At 37.6% G+C, this 22,280-nt stretch overlaps 2 protein-coding genes across 2 annotated transcripts; both read right to left on the bottom strand.

Annotated features, from left to right (window-relative positions):
* Nucleotides 1-249: 249 nt before the first annotated feature.
* Nucleotides 250-1,294, bottom strand: LOC137743802 (uncharacterized protein At1g08160). The gene has a single exon (XM_068483741.1). The coding sequence runs from the start codon at nt 1,142-1,144 to the stop codon at nt 434-436; it is 711 nt and encodes a 236-aa protein (XP_068339842.1). The 5' UTR covers nt 1,145-1,294; the 3' UTR covers nt 250-433.
* A 7,025-nt stretch (nt 1,295-8,319) lies between these two features.
* Nucleotides 8,320-15,351, bottom strand: LOC137741996 (serine/threonine-protein kinase Nek5-like). Its single transcript, XM_068481721.1, has 14 exons — nt 14,840-15,351; nt 14,665-14,731; nt 14,470-14,535; nt 14,300-14,346; nt 14,147-14,192; nt 13,931-14,011; nt 13,806-13,848; nt 13,641-13,690; nt 12,467-12,548; nt 12,321-12,370; nt 11,463-11,536; nt 10,967-11,018; nt 10,239-10,877; nt 8,320-10,139 (listed from the first exon to the last, which is right to left on the bottom strand). The coding sequence occupies exons 1-14, from the start codon at nt 14,935-14,937 to the stop codon at nt 8,670-8,672; spliced, it is 2,865 nt and encodes a 954-aa protein (XP_068337822.1). The 5' UTR covers nt 14,938-15,351; the 3' UTR covers nt 8,320-8,669.
* Between the last annotated feature and the right edge of the window lie 6,929 nt (nt 15,352-22,280).

Below are 22,280 nucleotides of genomic sequence, written 5' to 3'. Positions count from 1 at the left end.
TCACAACAATTAAATCTTATATGCACTATTCTAAAAATCTTATATGCACTGTTCTAAAAATCTCTACCTAGCTACCGTCCCGATTGGTTTTTAGACGTTTGAAGGTTAAGAAAATGCGTCTACACCCGTTTACGCGTACACTTAGCCTGCCTAGGTCGCGGTTTTCCCATAAAACCGATGTGCTAGGATTTCAGGAGGAGGCACGCTCCATGTTCTATTTAAGAAATAACGAAATTTGAAGCATGATAAGCAAAAAGAAGAAAAGAAATGAAGTTAAAACATATACAGCAGCTAAACGTAAACTCATATACTCATCTTATTAATCGTACAACACCACGTTTCTAGATTCTAAATTTTAGACAATTCCAAAGACTTTAATCTGAAAAACGTGAGAGATGGAAATACCATTAACACCAATCGCAGTCCTCCGTTTTCAAACAGCAACCTGGCAATCTCTTGATCCACCAGCCAGCTTACCCGACCCGCTATTGGAAGACACCGAAACCGCCACATCACGGCACAAAACCCTCACCAGCCGCCGCCTCAGCCTCCACCCGCCATTCCGAAACTGGACCCTCGCCAAAACCTTCACGTTAAAGCTCACCGTCCCGCGTCCCCTGTCCACCTCTATCCCGCGAACCACCGGGGCGTCCACGAACGAATTCGCCGCCGAGAAAGTGGCGTTCACGAAATTGCGATCCTTCGTCCCCTGAGCGAACGGCTGAACACGAGTCTCCGATATGAAGCCGTTCCGGTAGAAAATGGAAGAAACGACCTCCTCGTATCGGATGCTGAGCTTCTTGTTGGGGTTGTAGACGGAGAAGCTGACGGACCACGTGCCGCTCAGGGACTGGGAGGAGGAGGAGACGTTGAAGTTAGTGAGTGAGAGAGAGTCGACTCGGAAGTCGGGGACCTTGGGGCGGAGGACGAGCCAAATCACAAGCATGATGCAGCCGACGATGACGAAGAGGGCGATCATGGCGCCGACGAAGCGGCGGATGAAGGTGGCGCGTGCGGCATAGGGGTTGGAGTAGGGACCTTGAGGTTGGGTGTAGGTGGGGTAGCTGGAGTAGGGGTGGCCGCCGTTAGGCTGGGCGTAGGGCGTGGCTGGGTAGCCGGTGACGGGCCTAGAAGGGTCGGTCATTAGGGTTTGAAGATTTGTGGGGGATTTGGGATTTTGGGGGTTTATCACCTGTATTGTATCAATTTTGTGGGGAAGAGAACGGAACGGAGTCCTCGGCCGCCGGTGTTTATAAAGTATAGTAATTTAGTTAAGTAAAGAATATGAGATTATTCGAGAGCAAAGCTTGACACATGTCCACTTCTGCTAAATAGCCGATGTGGCTGCCCAGCAGTTTGACACCTATCCACTTCTTTTTTCTTTTCTGAAAAATTATGCAATAAAAAAGAAAACAATATTAAAAACGATATCTTTTTCTTTTCTTTTTTTTTTTGAAAAAGAGTACTATATTTCATTCAATGATTTGAATAACTCAGGCTCCAAAAAAATCCTTGCAAATTAGATCTAAAAAATATTACAATAAAGTATCACTAAGACTTCAAGCACCCGTCCAAGCTCATCAGGAACCACACGATTACACTGATCAATAAAATTGTTAACCTTTGTGTTGCAGCAAGATCATGTGAGAACAAAATCTCAAACCATAAATTGGGATAGAGAGTACGATGCCTATGAGTCTATCGCATCACCTAATCACTACCACAATCCTAGAACATCAAATGAGTAGTAGATCCAGCAAATTAAACAGCTCAATGCTTCACACATAGATCCAAAAGAGGTAGCACATCAAAACGAAAAAATTAAAATCAAGCACTCTCCTATAGAGAGCAATCAAATTAGCAAACTCTCCTACAAAGAAATCAACCAAACTTCAAGATAATTCTTGGAAATTATTAAATAGAAACAAAATAAAAGGAAAATCATGTCGCCACTCCACATCCTCTGGACATCTAAAAGCCATATCACTACATCGGCTAAACTAAAAGTGTCGTACTGACTAAACTCAAGCCCAACGCAATTCGGCATCTTCAATGGCTTCCTACTTCAACCTAATATTGAAGGTGATAACTGGATTCAAAACCTTGTGTTAACTGTATGCGTGGGTCAAAAGATGACGACTATGACGGTGACTATAAAGTTTCACATTACACCAAATAAAGTAAACAAAAAGTGAGAGGGAAGAGACGAAGAATGATTTTCAAGAAGATTGCCTCTGACTCCAAAGCCAAAGGCAGGAGCCAACGGCAGAGAATTTTTCCTTTGGTTTTTAAACGAAATTTGCAAACCAAATGATGTGTCACCAATAAAAGATAATTATGTTAGCCAACACTTAATTAAAATTTCAATCATCGACAACCACATCATTTGGTTCCCAAATTTGGTTTAAAAAATTTGGTCTTCCTAGTATTACCCTATTAAAAATAACTGTGTAAAATAGTAGAATAACTATTTTACAAAGCTTGGCTATGCCAACTACGTTCAATTTGTCTAGTCATTTTCTCTTTTCTTCTCTGTTTGCTCTCTTCTCTTCATAGATGCCGACTCCAAACAAAAGAAAAGCCAAGGGGTTTAAACCTAATCCGAATACCCAAGGGTTTTAAAAACCACCAACGATATCTTCTTCTTTACCCAAAAACCCTAGCCATTTGAATGTGGTCTCTAAAATCCTAATTCCAATTCCAATTCCAATTTCAATACTTCTTCTTCTTCTTCACTAGTAAAGGAGAAAGGGAATGGGACATGGTTACTCTGGCTCACGCCCTGCTTGACATTTCATTTTGCTGTGGTCTTTGTCAGTCTGTTAATCCAAAGGACAATTACAAACTCTGTGTTTGGGGTTTTTCAGAGCAATTACTCATTATGGAATCTCCATTTCTAGGGTTCCAACAAGGAAGAAGAAGAGTGGTAATCTCACTGACCCTTAGGCACTAAATACAATTGACTCCCTCATCGTCATCCACAATGCTATGGCTCGCACCACTATCGAAATCCTTGTTACCTCTATTTTCTCTGGACAATCTAAAGGGATCGGCAGGCCTTTCTAGAAAAGGTTATTCTAGCCTTTTATATGGTTATTCTTAATATTGCATAATTTTTAGAAAATGAGTGGACATGTGTCAAATTACTCAGAAGCCAGATTAGTTATTTACCAGAATTTCTTGCTAAATGTTCAGCAGTCAAGTTTTGTTCATTATTAGTAGGGCAATTAGGTTTTGAAATTTTTAATAACGAGTTGTAAAAAAAGACATAACAATCACACAATGACGACAATGAGTCATCAATATGATCAATGTGTAGTCATTACTAAAAATTGATCATTTCTGCAATCAAATCTCAAAAAATGATCATTCTTACTAATTACCCTAAAATATATTCCTTTTTGTCTGAGTCATCAATATGATCAATATGTAGTTACTAAAAACTAATCATTTCTGCAATCAAATCTCAAAAACTAATCATTTATACTTATTACCCTAAATTATGTTCCTTTTTATCTAAGTGTCAAGAACATCTTCATCTTATGTTAATTTTTCATAACTACACCTAAATCGTGGAATGTCATAGATTTTCAAAAATTTAGCGAAAAAAAAAGGACTCCAAAAAGGAAAAACTTCAATCAGGGCATCCTAGATTAAATCCGAAGGTTTCTCAAACAAAAATGACTCCAAAAAAAAAAAAAAAAAAAAAAAAACACTGTCAACTTTGTCAATCTAATGGATGTCATATCAACGAATCTTTGGTTGTGAATAGCATGAGAACACATCCAGGACTCCAAAACTAAAAGAACTTCAGTTTTGGCAACCAAAAATTCAATTACTTCATAATCCGCCTCATGGGAGACTCTACGCACAAATCGCCAACAAAACTAATAAGAGAACAATCTTTACAAACGAGCAGTCTCGACTCCTAAGAGAAACTATAAAAGAAACAAATAATGACAACTACAAAAGGAATATGCGGTCATGAAAACCAGCAACGAAGCTACTAGTTCATCATAATAAATCGCACCAACACCACCATGAGACATGAACAAAAGACGCAAGCTCTAAAGGGCTAACCGAACACAAACAAGAGCCACACTATAATCTAGAATACCCACCTCACAAAATTTCAACCTCATATTTTTCCAAACCCACAATACCCAAAAAAACCAAGAAGGGAGAACCTTTGGAGAAGGATCAGATTGAAAAAAATAAAATAAAATAAAAGGAAAAAAAAGAAATAAAAAGTGATGGAGAACTCAAATCTAAGCAAGCTTAGACACAAACTTAATCAGCTCAAACAGGACTATTATTGATCACAGTTGTAACGACCCGTTCCCAATTTTACAGTTTATATAATTTTAATAAGTGAATTTATGAAAATGCCCTTTGAGGCAAAGTGTTGACTTTTGTTGACTACCTTGTCGTGTCACATAACACTCGTTTTCTTGGCATATCCTCATAGTACTCGTCATTACAAACACGTGGAAGCAAACAGAACGTGATTTGGAGTTATAACGAATGAGATATTAACATTTAAAGTTGGGGGCATTTTAGTAAATTGATTATTTTCTAGAAAGCTCTAGATTTTTGGAGCTTAATCTGGAAAGCCATATGTGTGGCCTAGATTTAAAGAAAGAAGAAATGAACGATTGGGAGAAAAGATAAAGGAAAGAAAGGAGGGGGAAAACCGGACCAGTGAGGATATGAGAGATGAGAGAGTGACCGATCAGAGAAGAGAGAAAGGAAGGAAAGGAGAAAGGAGGATCATGAAGGGAACCAAACCGGATTCCGCTTAACCCAAGAACCCGGTTGCGACCCATAGGTTTCTTTGGCGAAATTCATCATTTTTCCGACGGATTGAGTCAATCTACCATTTCCAATCATCATATAGACCTTTCTTCTCCCATTTCTATATCAAATTTGAGGAGATTAGGCTTGGATTCAGGAAGAAATGAACCCGTGGGTGTCATGAGATCTGTGGCCGAGATCCACCAAATCTGAAACGTGTTCTTCCAATTACCACCACCATTAGACTCCCCCGTAGGTCTGTAACAAAACCCATGCAATGGCTGGGGCGTCGGAGTTGTTTTGGAGTCGAATCAAGAACACCTAAATTCCAGGGTTTCCGGCGATTCTAGGCTATTTTCAAGGGTTTCCCGGCCGAATTGGACTTTGGCCTAGGTATGAAAATTTCTCCCCTCATTGAGATTTACTTGCCTGTGAAATTTTCTAGCAAGTCGAGGCGACCGACCGCCACCGGCGGTGGCGCGTGACCAGTGGGCCGCCGATGCTATTTTACACTAAATTGATATCTTGATCTTAGATTTGACCATATGATGTGATTTGATTATTGTGAATCTAGTTTGATTAAGGTGCGTTACTTGATAATTATATGAATCGACGATCCGACCGTTGGATCGTCACCAAACCTTGATATGTTATAGTACGTAATATTTGAGGATATTAGAAACTTACGGATTGGGAATCCGACTTACGGATCTTCCCGAATAGGATATGTAAGTTACGTGTTCTATTGATAAGGATTCTGAAATATGGTTTGATAATTGTTCTAGGCGCCGATCGTTCATGACGCCTCAATGTTTGTGCTAGGGAGTTGTAGCTCGAATTCCAGGTGAGTGGACTTTTGGTTTTCTATATATACGTATATATGTTTTTCATTTTCCCAGAAATGGTTTTAAATGGATTTACGTTTTTAAATGTCATGTCAATTACATTACATTTTAGTATATGCATTAGTATAGATATGCATATTATTGCATGACGCTGCAGACGCCCATATAAGCTTCAGGTGAGTGCATATTGATGATAGTAATTGCAGCGTGCATGGTTATGTTTAGATGCATTTAGTGCTCATTATCCTGCACCCCGGTGTTAGTGCTCCGTCCGAGGCCAGGGCTTAGCCTTCACGTGATCGTTCACCTCCCGCACCACACACTCACCTTGGATCCAAGGCAAGTGTCAGCTTGTTGTACAGACCACATTAGGTGGTTTCGACTCGTAGGTGACTTGCGATACTTCGCATAGTTTTCACGTGATCATAGCACTTAAACGTACTATTTACACCCAGCCTGTCGTACAGACCACATTAGGTGGTTCCGACTCGTGTGCAGGACTAGGTTGATGAGCTATAGGTTCAGTCGTACAGGTGACATTAGGTGACTCCAATTGGCATACTATTTTATATTGATTTCACACCTGGCTTACATCTTTTAGTGCTGAAACATTATGACATGGCATATTTCAGTTTTTTTACTGGTCTTATGCATTAGTTTTCGTATATACGTAGTATTATTTTATGGAAACTATACAGGTTTTACAGCGAGGGGTTATAACGTTTTCAAAAGGTTTTTATTAAAACTTTATTTTCAGGCCCACTCACCTTTATTTTTCGTCCCTCCAGGTTTAGCTGTTGAAAGTTCGTATTGACAAAGATTCTTGGCGAATCTCAGTATAGGTGGCTATCTCTGAATGTATGATCCTTACCCACACTATTGTACTTTACTTATGCTTTGATGTCGCAAGTGAAATGAGTTCATTCCCGCTCACAACGCACTCTTGTCTTTAGACACTTTTAGGTTTAAATTTATTCAGATTTTTCACATCACCATACTTTATGGCTTCATCACCTTCCAGGTGTCGGCCAGCATAGCTAGGTTCGGAGTTTTAGTGGACATTCCGGATCGGGATGTGTTAACAGTGGAGTAGAAAAAAGAAAGAGGGGGTGGAGCAGAAGTGTTTCTCCCACCTTCTTTATCTACGGCGACTTTTGCTCTACGTTTTCTCTAGAAGCTAGGTCTGATTTTTCTTTTTTGAGAAAAATAATAACAATGTTCTTTTGGCAAATTTAGTGCAGATATTTTTAGCTTGGCTAATTTAGAATTGTTTTATTACCATTTCCTTTTTTTTCATTTCGTGTTATGGTAAATGGAAAATGCATAAGGAATGAGGCATAGGGAAGAGTAATTGAAGGATGGTGCCAGAAATGGAGAGAAATGTCTAAGAAAAATACGCAAAATGAAGACGAAAAATAAAAATTTAAAATTAGTTGAATTTGTTTTCTACTTTTCGTTCACTTTTGTTATCTCTTCTTCTATCTGTCATCATCAATCTTCATCCATCCTTTGCCTATCACATTTCTTATAATATTAAGAACAAAAGGTGAAAACAAATAACAAAACAAAAATTACAAAATTGGAATCAAGCCAAAAGTCACTTGTATGACAACCACTCACGGAAATTACAAAATTGGAAAGTTACAGAATTTTCAATAACAAAGGCTTAACACCCCTGAAGATAGACATCTACGTTGTCATGCTCAGATTCCTATACCCATGCCCATGGATGCGACTGAAGAGTAGAACCGATCCAATTTCAGAGTTGCATCGACGGCGACCTCGGAGTCGGAGAGGAACTCATCGATCAATTTCCCGACAAGCTCGATCCAATAGAGAGAGGGAAACACAGAGAGGTATGGGTGGGATTTGAAATTTTTAAACGTATAATCGACATGGAAGGGTTGGTAAAGACCAATATTTCACTTGCATGTCCAAGAATAAAAGTAGAAGGGTAACTAACTTAAATCTCATACAAAATTTCAAACTCCATATCCAACATCTTTGATTTGGAGATTGCATGTTCGTGGATAAATATACACACATATATACATATCATGTTTTATGAAACTAAGTTTGAGAGAGTCGTTGGATATTAGATTCACAATTTAAGGGGAGATTTATGTTAGGTCATAAGGCTACGTGCATGGGCGTCACCGATGTGTGACATTGTAAGTTATACGGCCCATGTATGTGGGTGTTACCGACAGGTGACCTTATAAGTTGTAAGGCTCCGTATATGGATGTTATTGATGGCTAACATTTTAAGTTATAAGTGATAAAGCTCACGTACGTGGGTACTGTCGACTGGCAATGTTATAAGGCTCCTTGCATGGGTTTCACTAACGATTAACGTTATAAGTAATAAGGCTCATGTACATGGGTGTTGGTTAGCATTACAAGGCTCATGACGCTATATTTTATTAAAGATTTTGTTCTGTAAAGCCCTTTTCATTAAAACTCCTGTTATTTATTTACATTTTCTTGTACAGGAAACACTTCTGCTCATACGCACTTCCAACAAAAGTGATTTTCTAAGAAACACATCAAACTGTTAATTAAAAATCCAAATGCTTCTTGAAAAAGTACTAAGAAGTGCTTCCCAAAGAACATTGATTGAAAAAGTATTGGGTGGTAGAAGCCTGAAAAACAATAATCGAATCTTAACCAAAGAATTGTCACGAGTACCCAACTGTTTTCGTCTCTCCATATAATACCATCATTTTGTTTTATTTCCACAAAGAACAAACCTGTTCAATAAGTTCAGCAAATACTTCGTGTAACCCTAAACAATAACATTGACAGCAAACTACACCATATCGTACATTTGGCGAGTAGACAATATTATAATTCGTATGGTCGCTATGTACAACAACCGAATAAGTGCAAAGAATTACAAGATCAAGGACAAAGAAAAAGGAAAAAAAAGAGCGAAAAGTCGAGACCTGGTTGTTTTTTTGTAATTCAAATTGGATTTGAATTTTCTCAAATGGCATGACAAGAAACAGAGAATGCTTAGTGGAGAATGCTTCATGAACTCCGCCCGCCATCCTCAATCCTCATTCCTTTTAGACTCTTTGCTAACCAGATAGCCGTCTCTCTTGGGGAGACTTTATCTTTCCCAAAAGGCCTCAAAACAACTGACAGTTCCTCCAACCTGTTACTCTGCAGCAAATCTGCGGACAATTCTAGTAGTCCTTCTAGCGCTTCTGCCCTCTGCCTAAAAGACTTGACATCCATGATTTCCTTCTCTGGTATTTCCTCTTCCGTCGTAGGAGGACTGGACCTTGTGGGCTCAGAGGACTCAGATGTTTTCGCTGAAGGTACAAGGCTTCTTGTCTCAGGTTGTTTTACATCAGAGTGATCAGAGTGATCTGATTTCGGGCTCACTGTCTCAGAGCAGTTTGATGATTTAAGAGCCACAGGGGCAGTCGCATTTCGCATCTCCAATTCATCCCTTACCACATTTATCAGCTTACCAACATCCACATTCTGAACCCCCATCTCCACAGTTTCCATTACTGGGTGATCACTTCCAACACGAAAACTACTATGCCTAATCACATGTATGATGTCATCAAAAGCAGGGGGGAGATTAGCTGCAGCCGACTTTTCCATTAACTGATTTTGCAAACTGGTTCCTCGATCTGGTTGAAATAAATTTTGGCTCGATGAAATGGCAGGGGCAACAGAAAGGGTAGTGTCCGCTACTGGGGATAGATGTTCCCTTACAGTGAACTTGTCGTGACCACTAGATGTAGATGTATGTTTTGCTTGAACCACTGTATCAGGCACACAACTGGGCCTACTTACAGGGGTACGATTGTTACAAATAAATCTTTCTTCAGAAACCGGATCAAGGAGATCGGGAGTGGCAGTTAAACTCGCTTGTTCGTCACCAGCAGCTGTATTCTGAAGATCTAGAATAGCTTCTGAGGTTTCAGTTAAGCATTCAGATTTATTACCATTCCCATCTTTTTCAGCTGTTTCCGACATCACTGAATGAAAATGAGAAGCAGCTGAACAGCTCGGTTGAGACTCTGTACTCTCAGTGTGGGTGACGCTCGCATAATTTGGACGCACCTGCTCTCTCATGTCAACAAAAGCAGTTGTTGCATCATCACAAATCTCAAATCCTTGAACTGACACAGAAGAGGAGACAGAATTGCTGCTGTCCGTTTGCAATCCTTTTGAACTAGTTTCTTGATCTCTTTGAGGCTCTTGCGAGTTTGTTACGCAACCATTGGGCACTTGAGAAGGATTCTTTTCAGGCTCCTGGTTTATCTCTTTTGGAATTATCCTTGTACCATATCTCACTGCATTTGGAACATCGACCCCCGCTTGCTTCATCCATGCAGGAAATGAAGGACGTCTAGCCAGCGTAGGCGGGGTTCTTTGCCTAGGCTTAGGAAATCCATCTTCAACTTGTTTTATAGGAACAAGGGGAGGAGTACCATCATGTCTGGGTTTAGTTTTCGGTGAGGATTCAATTATGGGTAACTGCAAAAAAAAAAAAAAAAAAAAAAAACACAGATTATGTCAACGATCAGTTCCAGACACATAGTAGATGATAAATATTAAATAATAACTACTAATTACCTGATGCTTTAAAGGATGGGATCCCTGTGTCCGTTTTGAAGAATCAGGGATTGCCTTTGGAGATGCAACAGTTGTTGTATCGGGACTGGGCTTTATGACAGGAGAAAAATCACTCAGCTTGGGTATTCTCGACACTGTTTCTATGTTAGTTCTTTGAGGCAGACCAACCTTAGACCGATTACTTCTCATCGGTGAGCTATTTTCCCTAGTTTTTCCTTCTCTCAAAGCCAGCATTATATTCCTAATGGTCTTTGGATGCCTTGATTCAACATTAGATTCAGAATGAGGTGGTTTCATCAACTGTTGTTCTTCCACTTTTGAAGTGCACACATTTTGGCCATGTTCTTCGGTAGCCAGGAGCTGATCAGAGCCATCTTCATCCTCAAGATAAACCAAATCTGTCTCAGTAGCTTTATCATCACAGTGTGAGTCCATTTCTGGAATAGTTTTCTCAATTGAACGCAAACTATCTTTATCACTGCTTGACCCATTACTGTTTTGGCTTTCTGCCATGTTTCTCCGAGATTCGCGACCTATAGATACACGCTTCTCCGGGGAGAAGACTGTTCGAGTGCTAAAGGATGGACGATACTGATCAACATAAGGCTGCAAATAAGGGTGCCTCAAAATCTCAGATGCCTGATAAAATACAGTAGTAATTATTAGTACGCAGTTCTTGTCCTCAAAATTGTCGATTTGACATAGAGCATTGTAGAGAGAAGGCTTACACTTGGTCGATGCTCAGGGTTCTTTCTCAGCATGCCCTTGATTAGTGTTTTCCTGCATACATAGTTACAAACAGATTGATTATAATACTATAGAGCATCCAGTTTTCAACAATATAAAGCCATTATTGGAAACGGAAAAAAAAAAAGGTGGAAACTTGTGTTTCTCCACTCTATGTCAGCAGGAAAAGCATTTAATACTATGTTAACAGGGCATGTTTATGTACATGCTGTCAAAATACTCAAATATGATAGTTTATGTTTGTGTCTGCACGTAGTGGCATGTCGATACACACAGAGTCCTTTTACATTGTGGTTATATGCAGCGTTGCATATATCATCTATGTATTGTGTATTTCTTTCATGATAAAAGGGCATAATATCATCTATGTATTGTGTATTTCTTTCATGATAAAAGGGCATAATGCAGAGCTATAGCCCGATACTGTGGTGCAACTTTGAAGAAAATGAAACTTAAGAATAACAGATAATAACTTACAAGGATGGAGAATAGCATGAAGGAAGAGGACCTATAGAGGAACGATTAATCTTGCTTATCAATCCTGCCATATCCTGAAATATGGTGTATAATGCAAACATTAAATATCTGATAAGATTCCACAGCATTTACCCTCACACCCAAGGCCCAAGTTCAAATCCACCCCAACCCACACACCACACCCCAACCCCACCACACCCCCCCCCCCCCCCCCCGGGGCACCGCGGGGGCTCCTCCTCTTTCTTGCATCCCTTGTGACCGAAAAAAGTCGACTAGTTGAAGAAAGTCATTAACAATGGAAGAAAAAATCTGAACCCCACAATCGACGGAATTTAATATTTAAAGAGAAAACAGTTAGACACCAGAAGCAGGTAGCTCTTCCCAAACGCATAAACCGTTTTAAAGCATAAACAGCACTTAGATGGTTTGCACAGAAAATATGATAATGTGAAGATCTTCATTACAAGAAGAAAAGCCATTCGGACCAGCAATTTGGACTCTAGGACTGTAAATAACAAAAATTACTCTATTGATAAGATCTTTGATTTACTTGGGGTAATTGAGGTTCAAGAGAAATGGTAAATTGTTGGTCACTTCAAAGATACATATGGAAAATCATTGTTAAGTACACACAGATGCACTCCATTACAGGGACATGATGAGAATTCCTATAAACTCATGTTTGAAAAAAGAAAAGGCAACACTAGGATGTTCTTCTTGTTTTTATCTACTCAAATTAGAGTTATATCTATGCTTTTTACTCTTTTGGTATAAAAGAAAAAAGTTAACTGATCGTCCATTTAATTCATACAAAAAATTACAGAACTTGAATCAATAAGATTTTGTAAGAAATCTTACAAAAGCTTTAAAAGCAGGTCGATGAGCAGCCATCTCATATACGCAACACCCTGGCAAAACAATCATCAATTTTCAACCACAGGTAAAAAAAAGATATAAATCAGAGAAATATATATCTAATATGTGTGACTTATAAGGCAACATACCTAGGGACCAAATATCAGATTTGAAGCCATAAGGAATGTCTGCAAGAAGTTCGGGACACATGTAATTGGGGGTCCCCACAACCTACACAGAAGTACAGGAAAACAGTTAGTTCCACATATATCACCAAAGTCTCTCACCATCGGGGGTAAGTTACTGAACTCTTAAGAATAAGCACCAAAAATCTGTTTATTTTATGTTGAAATAGTACAACCTTCTAAACATTCATTTTCTTAAAACTTAAAATGATAAGCTAGAAATTTGATCCAACTAAAGAAAAGATTAAAGTAGATTGTGATGGAAATAATTGTGACAAAAGATTATGCAAAATATATAATATATATATATATATATATATATATATATAGAATTTTCATCTGTTCTTGTGCTAAATTCTTGAACGGCACAAGCAAAGGGGAATTTTAGAAGGTAAAGGAAAAGGTTGAACAGTAGCTTGTTACAAAACCACACCAACTTAGAATAATGTAGTGTTCTAAAAGTCCCCGCCTAGGTTGGCCACCGCCACAAGGTGTTTAAAAAATAAGAAAAGGCTCCTCCCGCCTAGACCCGCCTAGGTCGTGACTCTCACTTAGGCAAAAAATAGATAACTTCCATTTTGTATTTTATTTTTTCAATAAATTGTAAGAGACTTGTTGGATACTTGGATGAACGGTCATTACATGCTTGTTCCCCATGTTTTTATATGTTCTAGTACTTTATAATTTATAAGTCATTCTATTTTGCAATTTATGTATCCAATAAAATTATGTATTGTTTTGAAAGTATAAGTAGACATTTATTTATTTATATGTTGGTATAATTAAGTTAATTAAAATTAAGTGCCGCCTCCATGCTAGGACCCTGCCTGCCACCCAACTAGCGCCTTTTAGAACCTTGGAATACTGGTCTAATGTTTTAATAAGTTTCGTTATAATTACTATCGAATGGTTGTATGCATATCCAGGGTCATTATCAACCTATAGAACTATATTGCACCACTGTATTACTAGCAATTAAAGAATCAAAATTTGGAAGCAACAACAACATTAATCATATCTAATTCAAACTCTGACACTAAATCTTGGGCTACGAATTATTCCAACTGCAAATGAAAGCTTTTTAAGATAAACAAATAACATACAGAGGATAAAAGGAATTCCCATGTGTAGCACATACCGAAGAAGCCAAGTCATCTGCCTTCAAAGTTTTAGCAAGACCGAAATCCCCTGTATCCACACCATACAAAGATGAACAAAATCAGGACAAACACATTATCATCGGAAAATCCAGAATGAAGATCTAAAATTTCCTAAAACAATTTTCAAATCCATGTTGACTCACCAAGACGAACATCCTGATCCTTGGTAAGAAAAATATTGGAACACTGCCAAAGAGAACAACATACAAATCTTGAAAACCCTAAAACTGCAAATTCAGATGACAAGCGCTAGTATTGGCAAACATACTTTTAGGTCACGATGTAGAACATAATTGGAATGCAGGTATTCAACTGCCAATAATAGTTGTGTGAACCACCTGCAGAGTTTCTGAGCAATTCCCCATTCACCAACACAAACCGGCCATAAGATTAAATTCTAACATTCACTATAACCATCAGGAAGGAAAATAAATGTGTGCGTGCGAGTGCTTGCGGATTTGGAAAGAGAGATGAGTATACTAACCTCCTCAGGGAAATACACCCCATTGGACTTCTTCATCATCTCGGCCCTGATTAGTTTATAGATGGGAACAATGGTTTAAAGAATATTAAGGGAGTATGACATTATGCAAGTTAAGGCCAATAAATCAAGTTTGTATTAACTGCGACAACTCACATGTCTCCACCTTCACAGTATCCAGTGACGATGCAAACATAGCAACCCTACATTATGAATGCATCACTTCCAATTTAGGAAAAACACAAATGAAAAAAGATAAACTACAAATTCGATATGTGCATCCCCACACATGAACACCGATTCACTCAAAAAGAAATGTGTCTAACCTTCTCGACCCAGGCTTCCTTAAATTCGACAATAAACGGGTGTTGAATTCGAGCAATAAGAGCCATCTATAATTCCAAATTCCCAAACATATATAAGGAAACCAAATTTCTACAGAAAACGTACAAATATATACAAAATTGCAAGTAGTGCTAAGGGAAATCAGGATTTGAACTCAAGTATTGAATTGAACCTACCTCTTGATGGGCGGATCGCCGGCACCGCTCCGTCTGCCGTGCAAGTCGGATCTTCTTCAACACATATCTGAGAAATGCATCAAAACCAATGAACATCAAATCTGAATCTACACATTACACAATTCTCTCTCTCTCTCTCTCTCCACACACATTGACATATAAGTATATAAATTACTTCTTCTTCTCCGCCTTGTGGTGGACGAGGATGGCGGCGCCGAAGGCTCCCCGGCCGATCTGCTGCATGAGCTCGTACTGATCCATCCTGGACTCCATCGCTTGCTCCCTCGATCCACTGAGATATCGAATTAATTACAGCAATGGCTCTGAAGCAGAAAGATTCACTGATTGATTGAGTCGTGACATTTACTCCAAAGCTCACGCCATTTCTCGAAACAAAATAATGGCGGATTTCGGATTTCAATCCATGGATCGCCAACCGCTGCTCTGGTGGCCACTCATTACCCAAAAGCGGTGCCGTTTTAGGGGTGGTTGGTTCAGTTGAAATGTGTGTATTATCTGAATATGGTTAGTGGCTAATCATGGTGTCAAGAAAACTGTAGCCAACTTTCTAAGTAAAAACACTCTCTTGCGTTCTCTCTCTCACTCTCACTCTCACTCTCACTCTCACTCTCTCCTCTCTCCTCTCTCCCTCTACTTTTGGATTGAGAGAGTGAGGGTGACTTGTGTGAGAGTGCGATTGTGGGTACTGGGCGTTCTGCTGCCTTCTACGCCGACACAGGTGGCTGTCCCACTTCTACATTTTTTTCTATTCTTCTTCTGTGCTTATTTATTTCATTTCATTATCCAACTTTAGTTATTTCCTTACAATTAAGCAGTTGATATACCAAATTAGGACCGGTTTGGCATTGTTGTAATAATTTTAAAAGCAGTTTTTTTTTAATGAAAAAAAAAATTGTGTGTTTTGTCGAAATCATGGTTCAAAAACAATATAAAGTATAAGCAACCCTACCCCTGCTTCTAAAAACGGAGTTTTTTTTTTTTTTTTTTTTTTCACAGCACAGCAACTTCAAACTAGCATTTAGTATTACGGTCTACTGATATATTTCTCTACACTAGTAAGTGAGAGATTTTAAGTTCGATTCTCGTCAAAGACAAATTTGAACGAGAATTAAACCACATTATTACTAGCTCATTATAAAGCTTAACCCGCTCTCCCATTATGAATAGTCAAATTCATTGAATTAGCTTCAATAAATCACCTTCCTTTACCTGATTTACCCGTAATATATCCCTTGAATTTAGGATTATCTTCTCCTTCAATTTATGATTAATTTTGACTATTGGAGGTTTTAAAATATAATTATATCTCTACTGATAGGATAATTACAAAAATTCTCTTCCTCTACTTATCCAAGTATGGACTCGTCTCCTAATTTCTCAGTTATTTCTTCTTCTTCTCTCTTCTTCATGCTCCAATTTATGTAAAAGTCAAATCAAACTCCATCACGGCAACTGCCACACCTCAATCTGAGATATGTCACACATGGCAGTAGAAGTAACGGTACAATAATACATCAAGTCGATATTCAGCTGAAACGAAATTGCAAAGGAAACCACCCTACACTTGAGTGCACTACAATCTTTGAAAACATTTTCTCTAACCACTACTTGTTACTCTGCAAAACAACCTTCCACCATGGGAATGGTGCACCGACAAAGTTAAACTCGAATAAGTTATAAAGCTCGTGTGAGTGACAATAATATAACATATGTGGCTTAAAAACATTTCGCAATCCTTTATATATGTAAAATATCCTCTCATAAATCTTGATTGAACCCACACAGGCATCCAACTGTCTTTTTATAATTGATGGGCACTCATTCATAGTTTCATATATGTAATAAAATCATAGGGCTAGAGCGACAAATATCACAAAGTTATCCCTTTCAAAACTTCTCATGGAACCGGGAACAAGGATACGCAAAGTAGGGTCCTAGACAAACCTCTCGTGAAACCAGATATAAACTATGCACATAATTCATGAACCTCTCAAGAACCACAGTAGAATTCTAGAACCTCTCATGAAATCTAACAGGATGTAGGGTTCTAGAAACTTATATATATATATATATATACACACACACTAACTGGGTAATAACCATTTGTAAATCCAAGTTATACACACAAAGTTTATAACAAGCAAATTTCATATGCAAAATACTTATTACATAATATTAAAGTCAACTCACCTGAAGTCCAACGCACTTCCAAAATAACCACAATAGGATTGTCACACAAAACGATGTGCACAGCACTGAGACGTCACATGTTCTTGACAAACCAAAAATGCTTTGATAGAACCTAATTTCATACACAACACTCCACTTCGAAAACTTATCAAGACTGATATGCAAAACGAGTCACATTGGTACTTGCACATAAATTGAGACACAAGTCAACCATGAATGTGACATCATCGTGATTAGCTAACTAAGCTCCATCAATCCTCAACAACATTCTATTTTCAAGTTCACGACAATCCAAATGTCAGATTCCGCAATTATGAAATTCGTACAACGGTACAATTATTCCAAAATTTGAATAATCAAACCACCGTATCGAATTTAAAAAAATGGACCTTGAATATAGGCTCAGGACATCAAGAACGTATCGCTATCTAAAATTGATATTTTCATATTTTCCCCACACGCTGTTGCGCGTGGTGTTTGTCAGCGAACATAAACCGAATTTTCTCAATACCTCCAAATGACACCAAATTTTATATGCTTGTAGAGCTCAACAATAGGAACAACTTTTGTATGTGCAACGAAGTCCAAAAGTAGATGGAAGGCGGTAAATTTTTTCTGGTAAAGGTGGTAGGTTCACAAAACTTCATAATATCGATTTGTCACCTATGGTGGTCGAACGAAGTTCGTTTCAACTCTGATTCATGAACAGTTTTTGTTTAAACACTCGTGGGATCGAGCTCTATCCATCTATTCTAAACTCACTTGCAAACGCCAAAGAAAAAATGACCAAGCACCCTTGAAATCATTTTCCTAAAACTGTAAAATAAATAAATATATTTTCGGACCGGATATCACAACAACGTCGGCAAGTAGCATTCTCTTTTGTAACTATGGAAGGGTTGTGCCTAAATTCTTCTTCGTAATTGTGGGAAGGCATCTTTAAGCCTCGTTACCAACTCAGATTTGCCTCGGTCTCCTTATTCCTATTTCTTTACTTTCTCATTTTGTTGGTGTTTTGTTGTAAACCAAGAATGGAGCTTGATTTGATTTTTCCATCAAATTGTATGTTTTATCTTAACCTATCATATAGGCAGATGATCACGTGTAAGTTACGTTTATCATATATTTATGCTTTTTTTTTTTTTTTAAATCAACATGTATCACTTACTACCTATATGATATTTTTAAAATAATCAACCTATATTACAGAAAAGCTACATTTTTTTTAAGTCATGATTATGTTTTTGTTTTTGTACCTTTTAGTTAGGTTCGCAGGTGCGTTTATGTTGCATTGCTTAGATAGATTTCAAAATGTTCTTTTGTTTGTTTGTTTGTTTTTAATAATATTTTTAAGGGTTGATCCAGGTCCGAAAAATTGAGTTGCTTTTGAATTGGGTCCAATTACATTTGATTTTTTGTACGTCCATTCTACCTTTTAAAAATATAAAATATATTTAAATTCCTTAAATTAAGGAATTTAGATTTTGAATTTTGAATCTTTAACTGCGTTTATCTACAATAAATTTTATAAGAAATATTTTAAAAACTCATATACAAAAAATCTTGTAAGTTTATCAAAAATTAAAAGAAACATTGTGAGAGGTAGATAAAAAATAAAATAAAAATGTATAACATATGTTGCTAATATAATTAATCTGTGGTAGTGGTAGACTAAAAAAACATGTGACATAGATAATACAAAATAACATGTGACATACATAATAAAAAATAATCTATGTTATATGTAAATTATGAACAAAAACCTATCGTATAGGTAGATGATACAAAAGATAGATTATCAAAATTTGTGATATGTAAATAAATAAAATACAATTAATTTGCAATACTGGTAGAATAAAAATATATAGAGGTAGATTAACAACAAAAAAGAACCGGTGATAGAGGTATAGATAATAGGTAGTATAGATATGCAACATGTGATATGTGATATCTGCGAGTGAGTAAACGTATTTGCCATTTATCTTATATTTTGATGCGCAATAAAAAATAGGTCGTAAAATCTGGCTGGACAAAAGAAACATGTTGCTTAACATTGTTTTCTTTCTTAGAAAAAAATGGGTCTCGGACTGCTAGGTAGTCCAATTTTTTTATCAATTACTTTTCTAAAGTAGGGTTTACAAATACAAGTAGGTTCATTCTTCATTAAAAAGGTGGATGAAGGTCGTGATCTCGATAGAATTGGGTGAAAATGTGGTTGAGTGACTAAATTTGCAAACTAAATTATGTGTCATCAATATAAATAAGCACGTTTATCAATGTTTAAGTAATAAATCAATCATCAACTTTCATATACTTTAATTTTTAAAATTTTATCTCTAAATTTAGTTTCATTAGATGTCTGAGTGCGGTAATGTTCTGGTTCAGTTTATATCTTGTGATTATTAATTTTTTGCATCTATTTAAGCAAAAAGTTGAAAGTTGGGACAAAATATTTTTCTTTTTTATAAGAAGAGAAAATTATTAAGTTTCAATCCAATTTTCTCAATTTTGAAAAGGCATCTCAAGAAAACGATATAAAAAATTTGTAGCTCTGACGTCACATGAGAGCTGACCGACGTTTCTCACCTAATTTCACCTAATTATGATAGCATGAGGTCATTCATATATGCTACTGTATTTTTTGAAATCGAATTCTTTATTCTAGAAGCATCAAAAGTGGATGCATGTGCAACTCCTACAAGAAAGAAAATGACTGACGTGAAATACAGAGTAATTGAGTGGAACAAAAAGTTTCACAGGTTGATTTTTATTTATAATTATCAGATTTAAAAAATTAAGCGAAATTAATGATCATAATTAAATATAAGGTGTGCTAAAAGTTAAAAATGAAAATTACTTCCCTAATTGAATGGCACAGGGTAATATGAGGTAATTATCATGTTAAAAAGCTACTAGCAATAGTTGGTAGTTTACCTTCTCGCTCAACTGCTATCTTTAAATTTTAGAAGGTGTTACTGAGCAGTTTTTTCCTTTTTTTTTTGAACGCACTGAGCAGTTAAGTGAGCGGTGAGCAACCAATTGTTCTTGGGTACCCTTTATCATGTTACCTAAGAGCAGTTCCACCGTAGGAAAGGCCCCCCAGGCAATATACTATGATATCCACTCAGTGAACAGTAACTATCCTTAATGAACAGTAACCGTCTTTTGCATCTTCACCGTTGCACTTTAATAGCCTTGGCAATAGACAATAAAATATTAGTATTTTTTTTATTTATAATTAATATTATATTAATTATAACACATGTTCTCACTATGCTCTCACTCCCCTCTTCCTCATTGTTTTCCCTTTTTGCTACGGTCGACCGTCTCCTCCCCGCTCTCTTTTTCTCCCCCATTTCTCCCTGTTTTCTTCTTCAAAGGAGGAAGCTACGGATTTTGCACCTGATTTGGATCAAAAGACCATCAGGTCTTTCTTGTTCCTCAAAGCAGAGAGAGCAGCACCGAACCCACCTGCCTTCCGCCATGTCTAAACCCACTAACGTGTCCTTCTTCCTCCTCCTCTTGGTCCTCTGCAGCCAGGCCCACGGAGGCTGCTTGTTCATTTTTGACTTCAACCAATCACCGTCGTCCGATCTGATATCCGATGGAGTCCACCACCACCATCTGTCCCACACCTTCGCACCCTACCTCACTCTTAAGAATGCCCTCTCGGCGGAGGACTCCACATACAAGTAGACCTACGGGTTCCTGCCTTGCACTACCACCGTGATCGGCAACCTCTTCCTGATTCCTATGTTCTCCCTCGAAGGTTCTGGTGACCCATGTTTTAAATCGTGGCTGACGTCACCCCGACGTCAGCCTTGCGTCAAGTCGCCTTCGGGCTCTCAGGCTGGCAACTCATGTCGGGCTTGTCACTTGGGCCTACTCGGGCTCCCTCGCCAGCACACACTGGACCATCTCCCTCGGGCTATCTGGGCTTGTTCCAAAGCCAATCCATCGGGCAATAGCCCACGGCGGAAGTGCTCTAAGTGTCCTTCAAGAACTACCACATAAATAGATTTTACTTTTACTTTCGGGCTTGCTTAGAAATGTTTTTTTTTTAAATAACACATGTTCCTAAGGAAATACACGTTTCTCTGAAAATGCTTTCTGAAGTATGTTTAATGATTTTTACCAAACATTATTGGAAACGTTTTTATTACTCGAAATCGTTTAATGACTTTAATTACTTGTTCCCATTCTTTGTATAATTAATTTGGGCATTGGGTGAAGTGAACACCCTCTCCCGATCGATGCTTAGAGTAACAAATGATAAAACTATAAATAAAAAACAAATTAACATTTGATTTAGTGATAGCCGGTATTTGGGTGAACACCCTCTAAAAAAATATTTGCGTTAGTGGTCTCATTAATCATTTTAGTCCACATCGTACATCAAGATCTCTTCATCGTCCTTATTACCGTTCAAATATTAGAGTTCAGGCTTACTTTAGTATGTCCTTTGAAACTCAAACTTAACTCTTTCTCTTTATAAACATGAAAATTATGTGATAAATAAGACAAGAACACGTGTACAAAGAATATTTGTATTAATGTTATTGTAGGGTTACAATCTCATTACAACTTGGTCCTCTGATTCGAACTCCAAATTGTCTAGATGTGTGATGTCAGGATTATTGATTTCTGAGTATTTGGGAATTTGGATGCTTGAGAGTTTTAGAGTTTAAACTTCAGCGTCTAGGCGTGAAATGATTTCTAAATCTAGGGGTGGGTTTGGTACAATTACCGTACCAAAACTCTCGTACCAATTACCGTACTAAATTTTCGGTTTGACAAAATCTACTACCATTACCGTACCAAACTTTTGGTATACCGAAGTTTGGTATTGCCATAGTTTGGTTGGCATGGTATGATAATGGTAATTGCTACTTTTTTTTGGGACAAAATATGTTTTTTGTTTTTTTTTTTTACCCAATTCAAGGGCAATTTTTTTTTTTTTTTTTTTGGTACCTTTATCTCATACATTGTAGCCTAAATTGTGAGAACCCGCATTTTATATTGATGAAAGCCCTATGTTTAAGTTATTATTTATTTTATTAGACTTGAAGCTAAGTTTTGGAATATTTTTCTTAGTTAAGCCCTAGAACCATGCTTATGTTTAGTCATAAGTTTATAAGGTGGACATGTGAAGCTTACCATGCTGGCCTTATCTCCTATCCTTTTTAAGGTGCTTGTAAGCACCATGCTGGGTTGGACGTGTAGCTCCATAATTCAAGTCTTGCATGCAGTTGACACATCTTATTGCCACCATTTAATCGTTAGCTTAATCACCTAATTAGGTGTCATCTCCTCATGTTATAATTCCATGACAATTGACACGTGCCTTTATGAGTCACTAAGTTTTGGAGCCGCTCGGTACTATAAATGGGGACTTCATCTCTCTG

The sequence above is a fragment of the Pyrus communis genome, chromosome 8 (genome assembly GCF_963583255.1).
Source record: "Pyrus communis chromosome 8, drPyrComm1.1, whole genome shotgun sequence".
Classification (NCBI taxonomy): domain Eukaryota; kingdom Viridiplantae; phylum Streptophyta; class Magnoliopsida; order Rosales; family Rosaceae; genus Pyrus; species Pyrus communis.
This window is presented reverse-complemented; position numbering and strand designations above follow the sequence as displayed.

Bases quoted from the DNA above. Each gene is read 5' to 3' on its own strand.
- LOC137741996 (XM_068481721.1), bottom strand. From the start codon at position 14,937: ATGGAGTCCAGGATGGATCAGTACGAGCTCATGCAGCAGATCGGCCGG. The intron at 14,536-14,664 runs GTAGGTTCAATT...TTGGAATTATAG, and splicing joins GGCGATCCGCCCATCAAGAG to ATGGCTCTTATTGCTCGAAT. The intron at 13,691-13,805 runs GTGAGTCAACAT...GTGTGGATACAG, and splicing joins GGATCAGGATGTTCGTCTTG to GGGATTTCGGTCTTGCTAAA.
- LOC137743802 (XM_068483741.1), bottom strand. From the start codon at position 1,144: ATGACCGACCCTTCTAGGCCCGTCACCGGCTACCCAGCCACGCCCTAC.